The 27,085-nt window shown below is 35.1% G+C and overlaps 1 protein-coding gene across 1 annotated transcript in view; it reads right to left on the bottom strand.

The window, feature by feature from the left end:
• LOC141557588 (liver carboxylesterase 1-like) overlaps positions 1 to 27,085 on the bottom strand; it is a 49,718-nt gene that overhangs the window by 16,039 nt on the left and 6,594 nt on the right. The window contains exons 3-6 of the mRNA XM_074293451.1: positions 15,707 to 15,911; positions 7,539 to 7,683; positions 6,123 to 6,256; positions 1,395 to 1,548 (exon numbers count right to left, since the gene is read on the bottom strand). Coding sequence (XP_074149552.1) covers positions 1,395 to 1,548; positions 6,123 to 6,256; positions 7,539 to 7,683; positions 15,707 to 15,911 — 638 coding nt within the window. The remainder of the gene's footprint in view (positions 1 to 1,394; positions 1,549 to 6,122; positions 6,257 to 7,538; positions 7,684 to 15,706; positions 15,912 to 27,085) is intronic.

Genomic DNA, 27,085 nt, shown 5'->3' on the forward strand with positions numbered 1-27,085 from the left:
TAAATTTAATAAAAGGGTGTAACATAAAGACATAAGTGTACTAGAAGCTTTCTTTTCACAGTTTTTTGTTCTCAGGGTTTTCCCTTCTCTCTAGTTTGTCTTAAAATATTGTTTAATGTTTTATGTTTTTTGTTTCATGTTATTTGTTCTGGATGCCAAAACTGTTCTTTAGTGAATTAAGAGCCCTGGTTATATAGGTCAAAGTATATATCAAGAAATACTATGGAGGACCATCTTATTGGACCAGGGCTATAATAAATGAATTTAAGATTGATTTTTCTTCTTAGGGCTTGGGACATTATGTTTCTAATGTTGATTTATAAATCTAGTACTTACATTTTCAATGAAAAACTGTAAAAATTGAAATTATTAATATAAGAAAGAATGAGTTACTTGAATAAGAAATATGTAGCAGACTGGTTTATAAAAAAATCCTGGGCAAAATTTTATAGTCATTTTTTCCCCCTTAGAGTTTTAGGCATTCTGTTTATGCCTTTTCTTTTCATTCATTGACTTCCATTCTTGTTTTTTTCTTCCAAAATCTATGTTTCTCACTATGTTTTTTCTCCTTCTCAAAATCTCTTCTTAGAAAAATACGTGAGAAATATAATCATATGAAAGTTTCAGATTTAATATGCTACCTACCCTTGCAAAGGAAATTGGGAATAAACTTAGTAGGGAACAAAGTAGAGGACAAACTTTAAGGCAATGAAATTCTACTGCTACAACACTAGAAATTCTATGAAATTAGTCACTTTCTGACAGGAAGTATAAAGTCCTAATTATATACCTTGGGGGGTGTCAAGTAAAATGTAGTCAAGAATATGGTAGCTTCATAAAATTTATTTGAATGATCTTAAGGGGAAATGATATAGATTTTTATGGTTCTCTGAATTTCTTTGTGTACATGTAAAAGACACTGGATTTAAAATCTAGATATATGGATTTGAATATCAGATCGTATAATCCATGACACTGAGAATAGAGCTACTACATTTATCTGAGCCACAGGTTTTTTCATTTTCAAAATAAGAGCAATAATCTTACATTGCCTACTTTATATAGTGTCTATGAGGAAAATGGTTTTTAAATGCTATGTAAATATAAGTTGTTGCTATTGTTATTATAAAAGAATATCATTTTGAAAAATTAAACATTCTTTATTAGTAGCTGTTTAAAATTGGTCTTAGGGCATGGCCAATTCTGTATTTAAATCATTAACATTCTACTATCCAGAACATAATGAAACAGACTGTTTTGAACCATTGTGGTCATTTCATACTGATGAAAGAATAAGTCTCTTTTTATACCAGAAATCTCTGAGTTTCCAGTGCTCCCACCCTGAGCTCAGAAACACTGGCACAACCCTTTGACTCAAGATTCTGAAATCTCACCAGTGCCGAAGCACTAAAACTTCCCGCATCTTCACCGAAGATGGTCACCAAGCTTGGGTCTCCTCCAAAATTGGCAATATTCTTTTGGACCCATTGAAGTGCTGCCACTTGGTCCAAGGAACCCCAGTTTCCCAAAGCATATTCATCTCCAGTGCTGCAAAGGAGAGAAGAGGAGATAGAAGAATGGAGAGATATGTGTTTGATGAATGGATGGATGGATGGATGGAAAAAAGGGGAATGGTTATCAAAAGGTGAATCTTCTAACAAAAGCTAGTGTCAAGAAATGAGAGGTAGTGCAGTAGAAAGAAAATTAACTTACAGGAGAAACTTTATTTCAAGTATGGCATTTGATACTTAACTATGTGATCATGCACAATTTACTTAATAGCACTTCCCTAAAGGTAGGTAAAATACAATTTTGATAACAAATAAAACATTAAAAATATTGGCATTTCTATCGAGAATAGCTAGTTACATGGGGAAACTGGGAGTAATGATAAGGGGACTTCTTATCTAAATCCAATTCAGTTTTCAATATTGTCATTTTTATGTTGTTTATATAGAAAAGTCCTCTTTTTTACATTATATATAATGAGAACAGTGATCAGATCTTCCTTTTTACTGTACTACCTCTCATTTCTTGACACTAACTTCAAGGATTTAAATTAGAAACAGCCTCAAAGCTCATTAGTTTAACCTCCTCACTTTACACCTGAAGAAACACAGAAGTAAGTGAATGTTCATATCTGAATGCAAAAAATAGTTTGAAATACAAATAAATTTCACTCTCTATGGCAACTGCTTTTCCAATATTGAATTTGGAGTAGATTTCATTAGAGCAGCTCAAATTCTAGATATGTGATACTCTGAGGAGCCACATTTCAGAAGAGCCATGACTTCCAAAGGTGTGGTTATATTTTTCATAAACATGGATTTTAAGCTCTCTGAACTATAGTTCCCCAGCTGGCCAACAATCTGTTGATTAGCCTATGCAAATTTAGCTGGGCTGGACCATGTAGGAAAGGAAACACATTTGGGCATATAATTAAAGCCTTTCTTTCTTGCTTTTTTTTTTTAATAGTTTTTATTTACCAGATATATTCATGGGTAATTTTACAATATGGACAATTGCCAAACCTTTTGTTCTAATTTTCCCCTCCTTCCCCTTCCCCCAGAAGGCAGGTTGAACAATACATGTTAAATATTTTAAAGTATAAATTAAATGCAATTTATGCATGCATGTCCAAACAGTTGTTTTGCTGTACAAAAAGAATCAGACTTTGAAATAGCGTACAATTAGCCTGTGAATTCGAGTAGGTAATGAGGAAACCAAACTATCACTCTTTGCACATGATATGATGGTATACTTAATTATTAGAAATAATCCACAACTTTAGCAAAGTTGCAGGATACAAAATAAATCCAAATAAATCCTCAGCATTTTTATATATCACCAACATTACCAACAAAATCCAACAGCAAGAGATACAAAGAGAAATTCCATTCAAAATAACTGTCGATAGTATAAAATATTTGGGAATCTATCTACCAAAGGAAAGTAAGAAATTACATGAGCAAAATTACAAAACACTTGCCACAAAAATAAAGTCAGATTTAAATAATTGGAAAAATATTAAGTGCTCTTGGATAGGGTGAGCGAAAATAATAAAGATGACAATATTTCCTAAACTAATCTATTTATTTAGTGCTATACCAATCAGACTTCCAAGAAAATATTTTAATGACCTAGAAAAAATAACAACAAAATTCATATGGAAGGACAAAAGGTCAAGAAGTTCAAGGGAATTAATGAAAAAAAAAAAAAAAAACTCAAATGAAGGTAGTTTAGCTATACCTGATCTAAAACTATATTATAAAGCAGCAGTCACCAAAACCATTTGGTATTGGCTAAGAAATAGACTAAATGATCAATGGAATAGAGTAGGTTCACGGACAAGATAGTGAATAAATATAGCAATCTAGACTTTGACAAACCCAAAGATCCCAACTTTTGGGGTAAGAATTCATTATTTGACAAAAACTGCTGGGAAAACTGGAAATTAGTATGGCAGAAACTACACATGGACCCACATTTAATGCCACATACTAAGATAAGATCAAAATGGGTCCATGAATTAGGCATAAAGAATGAGATCATAAATAAATTAGAGGAACATAGGATAGTTTATAGCTCAGACCTGTAGAGGAGGAAGGAATTTGTGACCAAAGCAGAACTAGAGATCATTATTGATCACAAAATAGAAAACTTTGATTACATCAAATTAAGAAGCTTTTGTACAAACAAAAGTAATGCAAACAAGATTAGAAGGGAAGTAACAAATTGGGAAAACATTTTACAGTTAAAGTTTCTGATAAATGCCTCATCTCCAAATTATACAGAGAATTGACTCTAATGTAAAAGAAATCAAGCCATTCTCCAATTGATAAATGGTCAAAGGATATGAACAGACAATTTTCAGATGATGAAATTGAAACTATTTCCACTCATATGAAAGAATGTTTCAAAGCACTATTGATCAGAGAAATGCAATTAAGACAACTCTGAGATACCACTATACACCTGTCAGATTGGCTAAGATAACAGGAAAAAATAATGATGAATGTTGGAGGGGATGTGGGAAAACTGGGACACTGATGCATTGTTGGTGGAGCTGTGAAAGAATCGAACCATTCTGGAGAGCAATCTGCAATTATGCCCCAAAAGTTATCAAACTGTGCATTTCCTTTGATCCAGCAGTGCTACTACTTGGCTTATATCCCAAAGAAATAATAAAGAAGCGAAAGGGACCTGCATGTGCCAAAATGTTTGTGGCAGCCCTTTTTTGTAGTGGCTAGAAACTGAAAATGAATGGTTGCCCATCAATTGGAGAATGGTTGGGTAAATTATGGTATATGAATGTTATGGAATATTATATTTCTATAAGAAATGACCAGCAGGATGAATACAGAGAGGATTAGAGAGACTTACATGAACTGATGCTGAGTGAAATGAGCAGAACCAGGAGATCATTATACACTTCAACAACAATACTTTATGAGGATGTATTCTGATGGAAGTGGATATCTTCAACAAAAAGATCTAATTCCATTCCAATTGATGAATGATGGACAGAATCAGCTATACCCAGAGAAGGAACACTGGGAAATGAGTATAAACTGTTTGCATTTTTGTTATTCTTCCCAGGTTATTTTTGCCCTCTGAATCCAATTCTTCCAGTGCAACAAAAACAACAACAACAACAAAATTCGATTCTGCACACATATATTATATCTAGGATGTATTACAACATATTTAATATGTATGGGAATACCTGCCGTCTAGGGGAAGGAGTAGAGGGAAGGAGGGAAAAATTCGGAACAGAAGGGAGTGCAATGGATAATGTTGTAAAAAATTACCCATGCATTTGTACTGTCAAAAATGTTATAATTATAAAATTAATAAAAAAAAGAAAATGTCCACATCCATCAGAATTGATTATCATATTGTATTGTTGTTGAAGTACACAACGATCTCCTGGCTCTATGCATTTCACTCAGCATTAGTTCATTTAAGTTTCTCCAAAGCCTTTCTTTCTTAGTCAAAAATGTCAGACCTTGTGCTCCACTAGCATTCAGTTTAAAAAAAATATTCAATGATTTTTTACATAGGCCATTTTGTGAAGGACAAAAATATTCTTAACTCTAATCTATCTTCTTTCTCATCCACCTCCCACATCAGTGCAAGCTAAATCTAATGCTCCTCTTAATGTTTTCCTTTTTTTTACCAAAAATTATTTAATGACTCCTTTTTTCCTAACAAATTAACTCTTGACCCTGACATTCAAGATTCTAAATCAGTTGATTCCAGCCTATCTGGCTAGGTTTTTCTCAAATTGTTCCCCGTCACATACTCACTGATTCAGTCTAATTTGATTTTACTATACCCCACTTTCTCATCCTGGCTTATCATGTTTCACACATGCCCCATGCCAGTAATTTGTCTCTTCCCTCCCCTTAAACTTTTCTCCAACTTTCTTTTCCTTTAAAGGTCAGAATAGGTGCTGCTTCTTCCATGCCTTCCCTGGGCATTTTTCCCTATTAGATGAAAAGGGACTTTCCTTGCTCCAATTGTTCATACCTTCCCTCTATATTTGCCTCACTCTCCCTTGTTTATATAAGTAACTTAGCCTTTCTCTCTTTAGACTGTAAGATACTTGAAAGCAAGATTATTGCCATGCCTAGCTTTTGCCCCCACCCCATTCTGAATCATGAACATTTCAGGCATTTTTAATAAATGTTTGTCAAACTAAAGTGTATGGTTTGCATAAGAGGTGATCAATGTGTACAGATGGAAGAAGAAAATACCTAAAGGGTCTTCAATCCATCTTTGATTGGACAGATATCAACTAATAACCCTGACTATAGATGGCAACATTGCAGTGACATTGGCAATAATTGTATGCTCACAGCAAAAGGCACAAGACTTGCCATAAGCTCTATGACCTCATGGAAATTACATCATCGAAGCAATACAATAGGGCTATATATGCAAGAAATAGAAATATTCCCTTTCAGGGTGAATGCACTATATTCATACTTTTGAAAAATCAGTTTCTGGAAGAATCAGGATTTCAGAGAAGGACAGTACCAAGGGCAGAACTGTAGCCCCAGAGGCAGACTCCCATTTCTTATGAGGTGTCATTTTAATTCCTGCCCTCCAGATCTTACCTAAAAAACCCAAGGATTCCCAAGCGATATTGAATGGTCACCACCACCACATACTCGAAAGATGAGAGGGCCACTCCATCATAAGTTGAAGCACTATTCAGTAGCAGCCCCCCTCCATGAATCCACACCATGACCTAGGAAATCAGAAGGAAAAAGTTTGGATCAATGTGGCCAGAATTGAAAGGAACTTCAGAAAGTGAATCTCTAAATTTCCCAGATTCTATGATCTCTATGATACTTTACTTCAGGAAAGAAGTATATAGATATAGTGGAAAGGTCCCTGCAATAGGTATCCTGTATTCTAAGTTTGACTGTATCACAATCTTTCTCTGTGACCCAAGGCAAATTATTTCTCTTTTCTAAATCCTAATTTTTCCATAAATACAATGACTGTAATTCTCCAACTTTCCTCTAGTTCTACCATTTTGATCCCATGTTACTCCACTGAAATGTTTTTTCTTACATACTTTCATTCATTCATTTAATAAATGAAAGGCTTTTGATGAAGGTAAGTTGCGAATATAATTCAATCAATCATCAAATAATTATTAAGCCGACACTATATATCAAACACTATCCCTTATAGTGGGGAAATAAGGTCAAAACCAGTTTTTCCTCCAATCAAGCTCACATTCTCAATGTATATGTATTAAGTATAGATTTATACAAAGATTTATAAGATAAATGGAAGACAATTTGGGGGGAGGGAAGGAAACTACAATGTGGGGAACTCAGGAAAGACCTCATATGGGAATAAGTGGCATTTTAGTGGAGCTTTGAAGGGATTCTAAGAGGTAGAAGTGGGGAAAGTAAAGTATTCTAGGCATTCACGGAAAGCCTGTGCAAAAGTACCAATCTTTGAGTGAGATGGAAGTTCATGTTCAAGGAAAAATTCAAAGGTTACTTTTCCTGATCTGAAAAGTACCTGAATGAAAATCATTTAAAATAAGCCTGGAAAGATAGATTTACAAGTATTACTTATTTGATGCTCAAAGCTCTATGAGGTTGATGTTATTATTATTATTAGTGCTAATAATAATAACAAGGAAGTGATGAGCTCACATCTGAGTTTTAGGAATATGTTGCCTTTATCTGTATGTGGTGGAAGGACTGGAGAAGGGAGAGACCTGAAGTAGAAAAACAAATTAAAAGACTTTTGGATTTTGCTCATTATTTTGCTGTTGTTTGCTCCCAGATACATGTTTGCTCCCACTTCTGTCCTAAGCTATGGCTTAGTGAAACTGAAGTGAAGCAAGGAAAATAAAATGACCTTACCAAGGCCTGACCATTGGGCTTGGGAGATCTCAATCTATTGCTACTCCCTCCAGACCAAGGGCTGTTTCCTGCTGTGCTGAGATAACTAAAAGTCATTTACTGTTTCCAGATGATAGCCCACTCCTTCCTTAGCCTTCTTACCGGTAACTTGGATTCCTTTGTCAGGTTAGCTGGCGTGTAAATATTTAGGTACAGACAATCTTCAGAAAAATTCGATGGGATGCTGTTATTCCGCATGGAGAAAATTTCCCTAAAGAATGTGGTTGTATTGGGGTTCTGGAGACACCTATTCAATGAAGCATAAAAAAAATCATTTCTTTTCAGCAACATCTCAATATTTGGAGTCATAAAATAATTTGGCTGAGGTTGTGAAGTTTGGAGGCCACTAATCAAATCCTTACTTTACAAATGAGGAAACTGAGACTCAGAGAAGAAAAGTGTGTTGTCCAAGGTCATATTGGAAATAAATAAGGGAAACAAGAAGATGACTCAGATCATCACTCTACCCTGACTTCCCCTCAAAAGTACTGAAGATTTGACAAATTTACTGAATCTTTTAGTTTTCTTATAATTTATATAAAGTGAGGGGCGGAGCCAAGATGGCGGAGAAGAAACACACGACTCAGTGAACGTCCTCACTCCCTCACAACCAATTAGATAAATTAAGTCTCAAAATTAGCTCAGGACTGATAGATACCACAAGGACTGGAAGCACGACTTACCAGCTGAAGAGAATCTGGAGTTTCAACAGGAAAGGTCAGTTCTCAGGGGAGGAATAAGAAAGACCAGCACAGACGGTGGGGTAGGGGCACACTGCGCCCATTGCGCTGGGAGGGGCTCTGGGATCAGAGAAGCCACTGAAGTAAAGGAATCTGGCACAGGCTGTTAGCTCTTCTCTGCTAATTATTTAGCAGTTCAGAAGAGAAAGCCAAAATATTTTAAACCTCAGATTAGATTCCCCCCCACACACACACTGGGGGTGACTCAGCAGAGAATCGGCACCAGGGGGTGTGGCCTCAGCTCCCTCCTGAGAATAGTTAAGAGACTGACAAGTGGGTGGATACGGCCCAAGGCAACACACACTGCCTAGCTTAGCTGGAGGGAGTGGAACTCAGCTCCAGGAAGTCCCAGAGAAGCGGAACCTTTGAACTAGGGACCGCGGTTTCTGGCAGACACTTCCAGTTTGAGCGCAGGGGCTTCTCACGTCACCTGCTGCAGACACCCACTCCCCACCCGGACACATAGGCTGAGCTTCTTGCTGTCTTCACTATTCTACGCCCTCAAAGCACAGCAGTGCTAATCACCTCTGAGGCACTTCCAGGGAGGGGGTGGGGAACTCTCTCCCAGAGCTCTCTCTTAGCGAGGGCGCAGGGGCCGCTGCATCCATCCGGTCTGGGAGGAAGCTGGTAAAGAAGTAAATAATTTCCTACCCCAGGACAGACCCCAAAACATTTTTTAAGTATGAGCAAAAAAGCTAGAAAAACTATAGATTCCTTCTATACAGAGAAAGAGCGGGTATCCAACCCCGAGGAAGTTAACAGCAAAGATTCAGAAGATAACAACCTAAAGGGGAACGATTCCTGCCCCCCATCACATAACTCTCTCCTAGAAGAAGCTCTTAAGAAATTGAGGGAGATCGAAGAAAAATGGGGAAAGGAAAGAGAAGTTATGATAGAGAATAACAATGTCCTGAAATTGGAGTTGGAAAAAATAAAGAATTCACAGGAGATGCAGGGAAACAAAATTAGTGAATTAGAAAAGGTTAAAAAAAACACAGGAAAGTAGGATTTCTGAATTGGAAAAGATAAAAAAGTCTCAAGAAAATAGAATTTCTGAATTGGAAAAAGAAAATAATTCTCAAAAAAAAAAAATTAGGGAAATGGAAAAAAACTCAATAGAGCAAAATAACTCATTTAAAAACGAAATTGGGCATTTACAAAAAGAACTAAAAACTGTGAAAGAAGAAAATAACTCCTTAAAAGTCAGGATGGAACAAATAGAAATGAATGATTCACAGAGAACCCAAGAATCAGTCAAACAAAACAAAAAAAATGAGAAGCTGGAGAACAACGTCAAATACTTACTGGGAAAATCTATAGACCTGGAAAATAGATCTAGGAGAGATAATCTGCGGATTATTGGACTTCCAGAAAACTATGACCAAAAAAAGAGCCTAGATTCTATTTTACAGGAAATTATCAAAGAGAACTGTCCAGAGATAATAGAAACAGAAGGGAAAGTAGATGTGGAAAGAATTCATCGAACTCCTTCTGAAATAGACCCTAAAAAAAGAACACCACGGAATATTGTGGCTAAGCTGCAGAATTACCACACAAAGGAGAAAATCCTGCAAGCAGCTAGAAAAAAACAATTTAAATACCAAGGTGCCACAATAAGGGTCACCCAAGATCTGGCTGCCTCCACATTAAAAGATAGAAGGGCCTGGAACCTGATATTCCGAAAGGCAAAAGATCAAGGACTGCAACCGAGAATGAACTACCCAGCTAAGTTTAGCATCTTTTTCCATGGAAGAAGATGGTCATTCAATGAAACAGAGGAATTCTATATGTTTCTAAGAAAAAAACCAGACTTAAACAAAAAATTCGATCTACATCCACAAGACTGAAGAGAAACAGAAAAAGGTACACAGAACCCTTGAGAACTGTAACTCTGTTGTGGGTATATAAAAAATACTCAGGGATAATTTGATTTTACTGATATAAAAGAAAAAAAGGGGGGTGTAGTAAAGGGAAGGAGGTCGGTTCAGAAAAAGGGGAAGGAGTGATAAAAAGAGGGAAACTACATCCCAGGAAGAGACATAGAAAATACACCATATCTGAGGGAACTTAGTGAGGGGGAGAATCATTGTGTGAATCTTACTCTCATCAGAAGAGGCTCAAAGAGTAAATAATTAACATATTTGTTTTTCAGAGAATTTTCTCTCACCTCATTAAAAGGGGGGAGAGGAAAAGGGAAAAGGAAAAGGAGAATAAGTGAAAGGACTTGGAGGGAGGGGGGAGGGATCCAAAAAAAAAAAAGAGGGAGGGTTGTGCGGCACAAGGGGGGTCTGTAAATTAAATATCGGGGAGGGGGATCAGGGGGGTCAAGGGAAAAAAGCATAAGCTGGGGATAATACGATGGCAGGAAATACAGAATTAATAATTTTAACTGTAAATGTAAATGGGATGAACGATCCCATCAAACGGAGACGGATAGTAGATTGGATCAAAAAGCAGAACCCTACAATATGTTGCCTACAGGAAACACACTTAAAGCAGGGAGATACATACAGAGTAAAGGTAAAAGGTTGGAACAGAGCCTATTATGCTTCAGGTAAAGCCAAAAAAGCAGGGGTAGCTATCCTTATCTCAGATCAAGCAAAAGCAGAAGTAGATCTTGTTAAAAAATATAAGGAAGGAAATTATATCCTGCTGAAAGGTAGCATAAATAATGAAGCCATATCAATACTAAACATATATGCACCAAGTGGTATAGCATCTAACTTTCTAAAGGAAAAGTTAGGAGAACTGCAAGAAGAAATAGACAGTAAAACTATAATAGTGGGAGATCTCAACCTTGCACTCTCAGATTTAGACAAATCAAACCACAAAACAAACAAGAAAGAAATTAAAAAAGTAAATAGAACATTAGAAAAACTAGGTATGATAGACCTTTGGAGAAAACTGAATGGCAATAGGAAGGAATATACTTTCTTCTCAGCAGTTCATGGATCCTATACAAAAATTGACCATATACTAGGACATAAAGATCTCAAAATTAAATGTAGGAAGGCAGAAATAATAAATGCCTTCTTCTCAGATCACAATGCAATAAAAGCTACATTCAGTAAAAAGTTAGGGGTAAATAGACCAAAAAGTAATTGGAAACTGAATAATCTCATCTTAAAGAATGACTGGGTGAAAGAGCAAATTATAGAAACAATTAATAATTTCACCCAAGATAATGATAATGATGAGACATCATATCAAAATCTTTGGGATGCAGCTAAAGCAGTAATAAGGGGAAATTTTATATCTTTAGAGGCTTATTTGAAGAAAATTGAGAAAGAGAAGATTAACGAATTAGGCTTACAACTTAAAAGGCTAGAAAAAGACCAAATTGTAAACCCCCAACCAAAAATTAAACTCGAAATACAAAAATTAAAAGGAGAAATCAATAAAATTGAAAGTAAAAAAACTATTGAATTAATAAATAAAACCAAGAGTTGGTTTTATGAAAAAGCCAATAAAATAGATAAACCTTTGGTAAATTTGATCAAAAAAAAGAAAGACGAAAATCAAATTGATAGTCTTACAAATGAAAAGGGGGATCTTTCCACCAATGAAGAGGAAATTAGAGAAATAATAAGGAGTTACTTTGCCCAACTTTATGCCAATAAATTTGATAACTTAAGTGAAATGGATGACTTCCTCCAAAAATATAGGCTCCCTAGATTAACAGAGGAGGAGATAAATTGCTTAAATAGTCCCATTTCAGAAAAAGAAATAGAACAAGCTATTAATCAACTCCCCAGGAAAAAATCCCCAGGGCCAGATGGATTCACATGTGAATTCTACCAAACATTTAAAGAACAATTAGCCCCAATGTTATATAAATTATTTGAAAAAATAGGGGATGAAGGAGTCCTACCAAATTCCTTTTATGACACAGACATGGTACTGATACCTAAACCTGGTAGATCGAAAACTGAGAAAGAAAATTATAGACCAATCTCCTTAATGAATATTGATGCTAAAATCTTAAATAAGATATTAGCAAAAAGACTTCAGAAAATTATCTCCAAGATAATACACTATGATGAAGTAGGATTTATTCCAGGAATGCAGGGCTGGTTTAATATTAGGAAAACTATTAATATAATTGACCATATTAATAATCAAATTAATAAGAACCATATGATCATCTCAATAGATGCAGAAAAAGCATTTGACAAAATCCAACATCCATTCCTACTAAAAACTCTTGAGAGTATAGGAATAAATGGATTATTCCTTAGAATAATCAGGAGTATATATTTAAGACCGTCAGTAAGCATAATATGCAATAGAAATAAACTGCAACCTTTCCCAGTAAGATCAGGAGTGAAACAAGGTTGCCCACTATCACCATTACTATTCAATATAGTACTAGAAACGCTAGCCTCGGCAATAAGAGCCGAGAAAGAGATTCAAGGAATTAGAGTAGGAAATGAGGAAATTAAACTATCACTTTTTGCAGATGACATGATGGTATACTTAGAGAACCCCAAAGACTCTGCTAAAAAGCTACTAGAAATAATTCAAAATTTCAGCAAAGTGGCAGGATACAAAATAAATCCACATAAATCCTCGGCATTTTTATATATCACTAACAAAATGCAACAGCAAGAGATACAAAGAGAAATTCCATTCCAAACAAATGTTGAGAGTATAAAATATTTGGGAATCCATCTACCAAAGAAAAGTCAGGAATTATATGAGAAAAATTACAAAACACTTGCCACAAAAATAAAATCAGATTTAAATAATTGGAAAGACATTCAGTGCTCTTGGATAGGCCGAGCGAATATAATAAAGATGACAATACTCCCCAAACTAATCTATTTATTTAGTGCTATACCAATCAGACTCCCAAGAAACTATTTTAATGACCTAGAAAAAATAACAACAAAATTCATATGGAAGAATAAAAGGTCAAGAATTGCAAGGGAACTAATGAAAAAAAACTCAGAGGAAGGTGGTCTAAGTGTACCTGATCTAAAGCTATATTATATAGCAGCAGTCACCAAAACCATTTGGTATTGGCTAAGAAATAGACCGGTAGATCAGTGGAACAGATTAGATACAAAGGACAAAAAAGGGTACATCTATAGCAATCTAATCTTTGACAAACCCAAAGATTCCAACATTAGGGATAAAAATTCATTATTCGGAAAAAACTGTTGGGAAAACTGGAAATTAGTATGGCAGAAATTAGATATGGATCCACACTTAACACCATATACCAAGATAAGATCAAAATGGGTCCATGATTTAGGCATAAAGAGGGAGATAATAAATAGATTAGAGGAACAGAGGATAATCTACCTCTCAGACTTGTGGAGGAGGAAGGAATTTATGACCAGAGGAGAACTAGAGATCATTATTGATCACAAAATAGAAGATTTTGATTACATCAAACTAAAAAGTTTCTGTACAAATAATACTAATGCAAACAAGATTAGAAGGGAAGTAACAAATTGGGAAAATATTTTTAAAAACAAAGGTTCTGACAAAGGTCTCATTTCCAAAATATATAGAGAACTGACCATAATTTATAAGAAACCGAACCATTCTCCAATTGATAAATGGTCAAAGGATATGAACAGACAATTCTCAGAGGAAGAAATTGAAACTATATCCACTCACATGAAGGAGTGTTCCAAATCACTACTGATCAGAGAAATGCAAATTAAGACCACTCTGAGATACCACTACACACCTGTCAGATTGGCTAAGATGACAGGAACAAATAATGACAAATGTTGGAGGGGATGTGGGGAAATTGGGACACTGATACATTGCTGGTGGAGTTGTGAAAGAATCCAGCCATTCTGGAGAGCAATCTGGAATTATGCCCAAAAAGTTATCAAACTGTGCATACCCTTTGACCCAGCAGCGCTACTACTGGGATTATATCCCAAAGAAATACTAAAGAGCGGAAAGAGACATATATGTGCCAAAATGTTTGTAGCAGCTCTTTTTGTTGTAGCTAGAAACTGGAAGATGAATGGATGTCCATCAGTTGGAGAATGGTTGGGTAAATTGTGGTATATGAAGGTTATGGAATATTATTGCTCTGTAAGAAATGACCAGCAGGAGGAATACAGAGAGGCCTGGAGAGACTTAGGTCAACTGATGCTGAGTGAAATGAGCAGAACCAGAAGATCACTGTACACTTCAACAACAATACTGTATGAGGATGTATTCTGATGGAAGTGGAAATCTTCAACATAAAGAAGATCCAACTCACTTCCAGTTGATCAATGATGGACAGAAATAACTATACCCAGAGAAGGAACACTGGGAAGCGAATGTAAATTGATAGCACTAATATCTGTCTGCCCAGGTTGCATGTACCTTCGGATTCTAATGTTTATTGTGCAACAAGAAAATGATATTCACACACATGTATTGTACCTAGACTATATTGTAACACATGTAAAATGTATGGTATTGCCTGTCGTTGGGGGGAGGGAATAGAGGGAGGGGGGGCAATTTGGAAAAATGAATACAAGGGATAATATTATAAAATATATATATAATAATAAAAAAAAATAATAATTTATATAAAGTCCCACTAAATTTTTAGTGGATTTTGAACATATCACTTAATTTCCTTGAGCTTCAGTTCTACCTTTAGCAAAATAAGAAAGTTGAAATACATGATAGCTAATGTCTGTTTCAACTTTATCGATGGATAAAATATTAACTGGTGTTAAGAACAAGATTGGAAAAAGAGGAAGAGATTCATATTAAAGTGGAGGTACTGTAAAAATTATTCTGCTCTTTGAAACATTAGGGTAACTCCTCCAAGAACAGTCAGTCAAATCAGGACGCTAGAGTTGTATCTAACTATATTCACTCCCTGTACTCAGTGCCTCATTTCATTTATACAATGAGTGTAGGGTAAGTGGAGTAATGCTCTCATTTTTAATGTAGAAGTGAAAAACACAGAGAGGTTGAGTCACTGGCCTTGGGTCACAGCTACAAAGTGATAGAGCCAGTGCTAGAACCCTCATCTTTACTCTAAGAAATTTTGTTCCAAATTGCTTGCTTTATATTCACTGAACCCACTGAGGTCAATGAAGAAACTGCTTTATAACAAGAGGTGGACAGGGCCACCTGGCATGACTAACTAATGGAAGCAAAGGGTGCTTGCCATTCTGCCAGGTAATATGTGCCCAGGGCTTTATGTGACTATAAACGAGTAGAAAAACTACATCTATTTGGGTTTGAAACTGGAGTAGGTCCATTATTTATTCATTTTGGCTCAAGTTTGCTGATTAGGTGAATCACATTATATCTTATGATCAGTCTAGTATGAAAACCTTAAAGGTTCTTTTCCAAAAAATCCTCCAACTTCTGATAAGGATTAAGGAAGTGGGTTAAAAATGAGAAGAAACAGTAATATTTCAAAAGGGGAGGCAACATGAAGGATTTTCAAAAGGTTTGACTAGAAAGTAATCCAACAATGAGAACATGATTCTCCCTGTTTTTCTCCATTGTAATATCTCAAGTCCCAAAAAGATGTAGAAGATTATTGCTTACGTGGGTGGATATGTAGTGGTGTTCTTCACATCGTCCCAGGGTTCAGGAGGCTGGGGTGGACTAAATCTCAAGGGTCCAAGAGGAGGTTTGGCAAAGGGAACACCCAGGAAAACATGGACAGGTGTGTCAAATCCTTGCAATTTTTCTTGAATGCCTTGAACTTTCCCATATTCGGTGTCCACTACCCATGTTGAAGGCTGCTGCTCTGTGTCACAATGAGAGAGAGGAAGTTAATTTCACTGGAGAAGCAGCAGAACTAAGCAGAATCATAAGGAGTCAGGAATCCGTGGCAGGTCTGTCAACAACTAGCTGGCCAATCTTGAGAAAATGATGACAGTTCTCTAGGCTTCCTATTTCTCACCTGTAAGTTAAGGTTAATAAGAGCAATCTACTGGATTGTTTCATATTTCAGTGGAGAACATGGGTATGAAAATGCTCAGAATATATAACAATAAAAACAAACCGTATTTCTAGGTTTCTATGTTTTCAAGACTCTATGTTAATAGTCCTTATTAAAGTAAGCAGTAGATATTATTTGAATATTATAGATGAATAAATGCCGACTCATAGGAGTAAATGGGTCAAAGGGTATGAACATCCCTTAGTTTCAAATTTCTTTACAGATTAGTTAGACTGATTCACGACTCTAGCAACAAAACATTAGGGTACCTGTTTTCCCATAGTCTCTCTAGCATTTGTCATTTTGGGGAGTGATCTTTCTCAAAAAGATCGGTTGTAAGGCACTATTTCAGAATTGTTTTAATTTGAATTTCTCTAATTTTATGACTTAGAGTATTTTCTTATATGTCTATTGATAACAGTTATTACTTCTATAAACTGACTGTTGTTCAATCATTATCAGTTATGTTTCAGTCTTCATGACCTTATTTGGGTTTTCTTAGGAAAGATAATGGAATAGTTTTCCATTTTCTTCTCCAGTCCATTGTAAAGATGAGGAAACAAAGGCAAACAGGGTTAAGTGACTTGTCCAAAGAAATTTTGTCTTAAAATGTTCCCCCATGTTTGCTATCTTTTAATTTTAGCTTTTTTACACACACACACACACACACACACACACACACACACACACACACAACTAGGTAAAAAAAGCCATTCTCTGAAACAATACCCAATCAGTGATTATGGCTACGTAAGAAATGAGACAGAATTGGGCAAAAGGGCCAAGGTCTTTCACTATATAGATCGGTTATCCTGATCTATATCTTGCCATTGGCTTCAGAGGAGAAAGCGAGACTGGTGACTTTGCACAGTCTTTCCTCACTTAATAGCATTTTCCTTGCATGTTATGGCATCACCTGTCTGATGTCATGGTACCCTTTGAGAAAGAAAGAGAAAACAATAATAACTGATATATACCTTATATAAATAAGTTCTGTACATTTTACAACATCCCACATGTGCTGCAAGAAAACAGTGGAATAGTAAAACACAGTCTCTATTTTTTTTCTGTGGAAAACATAGAGATTTCTTCATTTAGTCAGCAGTCATTTGTCAAAGATCTATTATCAGTAGTATACTATGCTTGGCACTGATGGGTGTCAGATGAATGAGACTCAGAGATGGCTTTCTCTCTAGCTTCAGAATGCTGAATTATGAATTCAAAATCAGGAAGTTTAAATTATGTTGTGATATGGAGCTAAGAGGCATGAGCCCCAGATATGTGGTCATTTGATACCGTCATTGTTGGCAAATTTTCACTAAACTACATCTGGGTAATAGATTTGTTCAAACTAAAGTGGGATTGGGTACATAATAGATAAAATTCCATGACCAAACAGTTTAAATTCTACCAGACATCATTGTGACTTTTTTTGGTCAGCTTTCCTAAATAGGTTGCCTGAAACATCATAAGTCTTTCAGATTTTTCTTAAATAAATCATTGCATTGTTACTTTGTACACAGTGCATTTTACTTTGCATCAGTTTATGGAAATCTTTCCAGATTCTCCTGAGAACACCATAGTATTCCATCCTAATCACATATCACATTTTACTTGGCCATTTCTCCAATTTATGGGCATCCCATCAATTTCCAATTCTTTGTACCCAGAAAACAGCTGAATATAGATATAAACGTTTTTGTTGTTTTTTATTTCTTTTTGGATACAGACCTAGTAGTGATATTGGTAAGTCAAATATATGCATAATTTTATACCCTTTTCATTGTATTCCCAGATTATACTACAAAATGTTTGAGTCAATTCACAAACTCCACCAATAGTGCATTAATGTTTCATTTTTTCCATGTCCTCTATAGCATTTGTCATTTTCTTCTTCTGTCCTATTAGCCAATCAATAGATATGTGGCAGTACTTCAGAATTATTTTAATTTGCTTTCCTCTGATGTGAGAGCATTTTTTTTCATATGGCTATAGATAATTATGAATATTTCATCTGGAAACAGTTCATGTCTTTTAAACATTTATCCATTGAGAAATGGCTATTATTCCCTTCCTATTGTCCTACAGGATAAGATCGATTTCTATACACATTTGTATGCATATGTTATTGCTTCTTTGAGCCAATTCTGATAAGAGTAAGGTTCATTCCCTCCTCCTTGAACTCCATTTGCACTATAACAGTTTTTTTTTTGCCTCTTTTATGTGTGATAATTTGTCACGTTCTATTTCTCCCTTTCCCTTTCTCCAAGTACATTCCTGTCTCACCTGTTAATAGTATTTTTCAAGTATTATTCCCTCACTTTAAACAAATACCTGTGCCCTCTGTCTGTCTATAGTCCTAACTCCCCTAAAAATGACAAGATTCATGTTTTGTTGTAGGAATGTAAGCAATTTAATCTTATTAATTCTCTTATGTTTTCCCTTTACTGATTACCTTTTTTATTCTTCTCTAGAGTCTTGTATTTAAAAGTCAAATCATCTATTTGCCTCTGGTCTTTTCATAAAGAATGCTTTAAAGTGTTTTGTTTTTTTTTTTTTTTTTAATTTCATTAAATGTCTTTTTTCCCCAAAAAGATTATATTCAGTTTTGCTGGGTAGGTGATTTTGGGTTGTAATCTTAGCTCCTTTGCCCTCCAGAATATTTTATTCCAAACCCTCTGATCCTTTAATTTAGAAGTTGCTAATCTTGTGTCATCCTGACTAGGACTTTTAATGCTTAGATTGTTCCTTTCTGGCTGCTGGACTGTTTTCCATTCTCATCCTGGTGCAATAGACCTTCTGTGCCTACTTTCTAAATTGTCATGAACTACAAAATAGTTTCACGTTAACTTTTTGTGGCTTCTACTGCTCTACAATTTTAGAGTCATTATTTAAAGATATTTCAAAGGGGTTAAGGAAGAACTTGGGTGGGTCCCTATCTTTACCATCTTAGTTCTGCTTCCAGAACTTTAAAACAATCACTCTGGGACACTCTAAGTCTCTTTTTAGTTGCATTCAGAAAGAGTGAAAGTTCAAATTCATCTACATTTATAGATCTGTTAAGGGAAAAAGCTACCTTTCCTTCCTTCATTTTAAGCATTGTGACCCAAAGAAATAGGCTTGAGCTTGGGTCTGTTAAATTTTGCCCATTCAGTTCTAGGTGTAGATGGAATGACTGTTCCAAGTTGGGGTTCACTAAAATGATATTGAGATCCTCAACAAAAATAAGGAAATTTTGAAATAGGGGATGTTTGCAGAGGAATAATCAATGCCATTTAGGGCATGTTAAGTTATTACTCCCTATAAGATAGACAGTTAGAAATGTCCAACAATAGTTGGTATTATAAGATAAATGTTCAGACTGAAATTAGGATTAGCAAAACAGGGGCGGAGCCAAGATGGCTGAGAAGATACACATGAATCTGTAAGCTCTCTTCTTCCCTCATTACCAATTAGTTAAATCAGCCTCAAAAATAACGCTGGACTGATGAAAACCACAAGGATTAGAAGCACAACTTACCAGCTGAAGAGAATCTGGAATTTAAATAGAAAAAATCGGTTCCAAGGGGAGGAAAAAAAAAAAAAGAGGCCAGCACAGACAGGGTTGGACTGGGTGCTAACACACTGTGTCAATGGGGCTGGGGAGAACTCTGGGATCAGAGAAGCCACTGAGATAGAGGAATCTGACGCAGGCTGTAAGCCCTTCTCTCTTATAAAACAGCAGTTCAGAAGAGAAATCAAGCTACTTTGAAATATAAAGCCAGATCCTAAATCCACCCTAATCCAGAAGTGACCTAATAGATCTCCTCACAACTACACAGACTGGCCTTCTGCTGCCTGGGGCTACTCCTTGGGGTAGTTGAGAGCCTGAACAGCAGGGACACAGCCTTAGACAGCCTCTAATCCACATAGTGCAGGGTTCAGCCTAAGGCAGTGGAATTCTAGCAGCAGCGGAATTCCCAGAGAAGTGGAACCTTTGTAGTAGGGACCTCAGTTTCTTGGCAGACACATCAAGTTTGAGCACATGGGGCTTTTCACATCGGCTGCTGATATCCATGGCCCCAAGGGAGGCATTGGCTGGGGTTTGTGACCTTTCACTGTTCAGCCTTAAACCTCAGGGCAGTCGCTAGGTCACACAGCAGGGCCCTTCACTGGACACTCCTCACAGCACAGCCTTGCTAAACACCTCTGAGGCTTTTCCTGAGAGGGGGAGGGGAGCTCTCTCCAAGAGCTCTCTCTTATCTCTGGCACAGGGTTGTTTCATTTTACCACTCCCCATTCTGGGAGGAAGCTGGTAAATAAATAAATAAACTTCTTACCCCAAGGGTAAACCCAAACAGATTTTTAACAATGACTAAGAAGCTGAAGAGAATGATTGAAACCTTCTATACAGAGAAGAATGGATATCCAACCCCAAAGAGGCTAATAGCAGAGAGCCTGCAGATATCACTCTAAAGGGGAATGATACCTACCCCTCCCATCACATAACTAGCTCCTAGAAGAGACTATTAAAAAGTTAAGAGAGTTTGAAGAAAAATGGAGAAAGGAAAGAGAAGTTAAGAGAGAGAATAACAATGTCCTGAAATTTGAGTTGGAAAAAATAAAGAATTCACAGGAGGTGCAGAGAAACAAAATTTGTGAATTAGAAAAGGTTAAAAAATCACAGGAAAGTAGGATATCTGAATTGGAAAAAGAAAATAACTCACTAAAAATAGTGAAATGGAAAAAAAATTCAACAGAGTAAAATAATTCATTTAAAAACTCAATTGGGCATATACAAAAAGAACTAAAAAATGTGAATGAAGAAAATAACTTATTAAAATCAAAACAGAACAAATAGAAATGAATGATTCATTGAGAAACCAAGAATAAGTCAAACAAACAAAATGAAAAGCTGGCAAATATTTACTGGGAAAATCTATAGATCTGGAAAATAGATCTAGGAGAGATAATCTGAGGATCGTTGGGCTTCCTGAAAGCTATGTTGAAAAAAAGAGCCTAGATTCTATTTTACAGGAAATCATCAAAGAGAACTGTCCAGAGATAATAGAAACAGAAGGGAAAATAGGCTTTGAAAGAATTCATCAAACACCTTGTGAAAAAGACACTAAAAAAAGAACTCCACAGAACATTGTGGCTAAGCTGCAGAACTACCATACTAAGGAAAAAATATTGCAAGCAGTGAAGAAAAAACAATTCAAATATCAAGGGGCCACAATAAGGGTCATGCAAGATTTGGCTACCTCCACATTAAAGGATTGAAGGGCCTGGAACCTAATAATCCAAAAGGCAAAAGAGCAAAGATTGCAACCAAGAATAAACTACCCAGCTAAGTTTAGCATTTTCTTCCATGGAAGAAGATGGTCATTTAATGAAACAGAGGAATTCCATTTGTTTCTAATAAAAAAACCAGACTTTACAAAAAAAATTGATCTACATGCACAAGACTGAATTGAAGCAGAAAAAGGTAAAAAAGAACCCTTGAGAACTGTATCTCTGTTGTGGATATACAGAAAGTCTGCATGGATAATTTGATTTTACTGACATAATATAAAAAAGGGAAGTAGTAAAGGTGAGGGGGTAATATCAGAAAAAGGGGAAGGAGAGATAAAAAAGAGGGAAACTACATCCCAGGAAGAGGCATAGAAAATCTACCACATCTGAGGGAATTTAGAGAGGGGGAGAAACATTGTGTGAATCTTACTCTCATCAGAGTAGGCTCAAAGAATAAAAAACTGACATATTTGTTTTTCAGAGAATCCTCTCTCACCTCATTAAAATGGGGGAGAGGAAAAGGAAAAAGGAAAAGGGGAATAAGGGAAAGGTACAAGAAAGGGGAAGGGACTTAAAAGGAAGGGGATACTAAAAAGCTGTGCATCACAAGTGTGGTCTATAAATTAAATATTGGAGAAGAGGTTCAGGGGGGTCAAGGGAAAAGAAAAAGCATAATCTGGGGATAATATGATGACAGGAAATACAGAATTAGTCATTTTAACTGTAAATGTGAATGGGATTAACTCTCCCATTAAACGGAGGTGGATAGCAGACTGGATCAAAAGTCAGAACTCTACAATATGTTGTTTACAGGAAATACACTTAAAGCAAGTATATACATACAGAGTAAAGGTAAAAGATTGGAGCAGAATCTATTATGCTTCAGGTAAAGCCAAAAAAGCAGGGGTTGCCATCCTTATCTCAAATAAGCAAAAGCAGAAACTGATATAATTAAAAGAGATAAGGAAGGAGACTATAACCTACTAAAACTTAGCATAGACAATGAAGCCATATCAATACTAAACATATATGCACCAAGTGGTATAGCATCTAACTTCCTAAAGGAAAAGTTAAGAGAGTTGCAAGAAGAAATACACAACAAAACTATAATAGTGGGAGATCTCAAATTTGCACTCTCAGAATTAGACAAATCAAACCACAAAACAAATAAGAGAGAAATTAAATAGGTAAATAGAACATTAGAAAAATTAGCTATGATAGACCTTTGGAGAAAACTGAATGGTGATAGAAAGAAGGATACTTTCTTCTCAGCAGTTCATGGAACATATACACAAAATTGACCATATATTAGGCCATAAAGATCTCAAAATTAAATGCAGGAAAGCAGAAATAGTAAATGCCTTCTTCTCAGATCACAATGCAATAAAAACTACATTCAATAAGAAGTTAGGGGTAAATAGACCAAAAAGTAATTGGAAACTGAACAATATCATCTTACAGAATGACTGGGTGAAACAGCAAATTATAGAAACAATTAATAATTTCACCCAAGATAATGATAACAATGAGACATCATACCAAAATTGGTGGGATGCCGCTAAAGTGGTAATAAGGGGAAATTTTATATCTTTAGAGGGTTATTTGAAAAAAATAGAGAAAGAGAATATTAATGAATTGGGCCTGCAACTTAAAAAGCTAGAAAAAGACCAAATTAAAACCCCCCAACCAAAAACTAAACTTGAAATACTAAAATTAAAAGGAGAAATCAATAATATTGAAAGTAAAAAAAACTATTGAATTAATAAATAAAACAAAGAGTTGGTTTTATGCAAAAGCCAATATAATAGGCAAACCTTTGGTAAATCTGATCAGAAAAAAGAAAGAGGAAAATCAAATTGTTAGTCTTACAAATGAAAAGGGGGATCTTTCTACCAATGAAGAGGAAATTAGAGAAATAATAAGGAATTACTTTGCCCAACTTTATGCCAATAAATTTGATAACTTAAGTGAAATGGCTGACTTCCTCCAAAAATATAGGCTTCCTAGATTAACAGAGGAGGAGATAAATTGCTTAAATAGTACCATTTCAGAAAAAACAATAGAGCAAGCTATTAATCAACTCCCCAGGAAAAAATCCCCAGGACCAGATGGATTTACATGTGAATTCTACCAAACATTTAAAGAACAACTAGCCCCAATGTTATATAAACTATTTGAAAAAATCGGGGATGAAGGAGTCCTGCCAAACTCCTTTTATGACACAGATATGGTACTGATACCTAAACCAGGTAGATCGAAAACTGAGAAAGAAAACTATAGACCCATTTCCTTATTGAATATTGATGTTAAAATCTTAAATAGATATTAGCAAAAAGACTTCAGAAAATCATCCCCAGGATAATGCCCTATGATCAAGTAGGATTTATACCAGGAATGCAGAGCTCATTTAATATTAGGAAAACTATTAGTATAATTGACCATATTAATAATCAAAGTAATAAAAACCATATGATCATCTCAATGGATGCAGAAAAAGCATTTCATAAAAACCCAACATCCATTCCTACTAAAAACACTTGAGAGTATAGGAATAAATGGACTTTTCCTTAAAATAATCAGTAGCATCTATTTAAAACCATCAATAAGCATAATATGTAATAGGGATAAACTGGAACCTTTCCCAGTAAGATCAGGAGTGAAACAATGTTGTCCATTATCACCATTACTATTCAATATTGTATTATTATTGTACTAGCCTTGGCAATAAGAGTCGAGAAAGAGATTAAAGGAATAAGAGTAGATAATGAGGAAATCAAACTGTCACTCTTTGCAGATGATATGATGGTATACTTAGAAAACCCCAGAGATTCTAATAAAAAGTTATTAGAAATAATTCACAACTTTAGTTGCTGGGTACAAAATAAATCCACATAAATCTTCAGCATTTTTATACATTACCAGCAAAATCCAACAGCAAGAGATACAAAGAGAAATTCCATTCAAAATAACTGTCGATAGTATAACATATTTGGGAATCTATCTACCAAAGGAAAGTCAGGAATTATATGAGCAAAATTACAAAACACTTTCCACAAAAATAAATTCAGACTTAAATAATCGGAAAAATATTAAGTGCTCTTGGATAGGCCGAGCAAATATAATAAAGATGACAATACTCCCCAAACTAATATATTTGTTTAGTGCTATACCAATCAGATTCCCAAGAAACTATTTTAGTGACCTAGAAAAATAGCAACAAAGTTCATATGGAAGAACAAAAAGGTCTAGAATTTCAATGGAATTAATGAAAAAAAAAAGTCAGATAAAGGTGGTCTAGGTATACCTGATCTAAAGCTATATTATATAGGAGCAGTCACCAAAACCATTTGGTATTGATTAAGAAATAGACCAGTCAATCAGTGGAACAGATTAGGTGCAAAGGGCAAAAAAGGGTACAACTATAGCAATCTAGTGTTTGATAAACCCAAAGATACCAATATTAGGAATAAAAATTCATTATTTGAAAAAAACTGTTGGGAAAACTGGAAATTACTATGGCAGAAATTAGATATGGATCCACACTTAACACCATATACCAAGATAAGATCAAAATGCGTCCATGATTTAGGCATAAAGAATAAGATCATAAATAGATTAAAGGAATAGAGGATAGTCTACCTCTCAGACCTGTGCAGGAGGAAGGAATTTATGACTAGAGGAGAACTAGAAATCATTATTGATCACCAAATAGAAGATTTTAATTACATCAAAGTAAAACGTTTCTGTACAAGCAACACTAATGCAAACAAGATTAGAAAGGAAGTAACAAATTGGGAAAATATTTTTATAGTTAAATGTTCTGATAAAGGTCTCATTTCCAAAATATATAGAGAATTGACCCTAATTTATAAGAAATCAAACCATTGTCCAATAGATAAATGGTCAAAGGATATGAAGACACAATTCTCAGATAATGAAATTGAAATTATATCTACTCATATGAAAGAGTGTTCCAAATCACTACTGATCAGAGAAATGCAAATTAAAACAACTCTGAGATACCACTACACACCTGTCAGATTGACTAAGATGACAGGAACAAATAATGATGAATGTTGGAGGGGATGTGGGAAAACTGGGACACTAATACATTGCTGGTGGAGTTGTGAAAGAATCCAACCATTCTGGAGAGCAATCTGGAATTATGCCCAAAAAGTTATCAAACTGTGCATACCCTTTGATCCAGCAGCGCTACTACTGGGCTTATATCCCAAAGAAATACTAAAGAGGGGAAAGGGACCTGTGTGCCAAAATGTTTGTAGCAGCTCTTTTTGTTGTAGCTAGAAACTGGAAGATGAATGGATGTCCATCAATTGGAGAATGGTTGGGTAAATTATGGCATATGAATGTTATGGAATATTATTGCTCTGTAAGAAATGACCAGCAGGATGAATAAAGAAAGGTTTGCAGAGACTTACATGAATTGATGCTGATTGAAATGAGCAGAACCAGAAGATCATTATCTACTTCAACAACAATACTATATTAATATATATTCTGATGGAAGTGGATATCTTCAACATAAAGAAGATCTAATTCAGTTCCAGTTGATCAATGATGGACAGAAACAACTACACCCAGAGAAGGAACACTGGGAAGTGAATGTAAATTGTTAGCACTACTGTCTATCTACCCAGGTTACTTATTCCTTCAGAATCTAATATTTAATGTGCAACAAGAAAATGGTATTTACACACATATATTGTATCTAGATTATATTGTAACACATGTAAAATGTATGGGATTGCCTGTCATCCAGGGGAGGGAGTAGAAGGAGGGAGAGGATAATTTGGAAAAATGAATACAAGAGATAATGTCATAAAAAAATTACTCATGCATATATACTGTCAAAAAATTATAAATAAAAAATTTTAAAAAAGAAATAATGTCTGAATAGACAGAAGAACTGAGATAATTTAAAGCATTTCACAAATTTTTAAAGATAATACACATGTTACAATGGTAACAAAATAATGGAGATAATTATTATATCATTCTCATCTTTTCCAATGAAATTCAGATTTAAATAGGATATGCTGATATCCTGCTATTATTTATCTTTAACTTATATATCTCAGGTTATAAGAAGTGTCCCAAAGATAGATCACACTGAATATTTCTTTGTATTTGAATAAAAGGATTGAGATAAAAGTTTATCTTCTTGGGGGACACTGGAAACATCTTTGGGATACCTCCCAATAGCAAAGAGAATGGTAGGGATTATATCTACTTTATTCTATTCTCTCTTCATTTTTGTGTGTTTGTTTTTCATTTGTGCATAGAGATACAGACATACACATAAATATGTGTACATATATTTGTGTGTGTACATAAATTTCTTTTCTATATTTTGAAAACTTTAAATTTAATAGTTCTGAAGCTATGAAAATTTAATATACTGACATTATTAAAATATTCTTCTTAAATTTTTATGAATATGTGATAATAGGTAATCAATTTTTCTGTAAAAATTCTTAGCAATTTCAATCATTTATTTGATGGATACTCAAGGCTTTTGGGGGGATCTGTAGTTATAATATAGAGATAATGATGAGAACCAAGAAAAATGAGTGTGATAAAAGACTAGGGAAGAGATGTCCACAAGCAAAGTTTTGATATTTTAAAAGTGCAGAGAGCCCAAGCAATCTAAAGACTGACAAAAGGTCTTTAAATTAACAATTAAT

The sequence above is a fragment of the Sminthopsis crassicaudata genome, chromosome 2 (genome assembly GCF_048593235.1).
Source record: "Sminthopsis crassicaudata isolate SCR6 chromosome 2, ASM4859323v1, whole genome shotgun sequence".
Classification (NCBI taxonomy): Eukaryota; Metazoa; Chordata; class Mammalia; order Dasyuromorphia; family Dasyuridae; genus Sminthopsis; species Sminthopsis crassicaudata.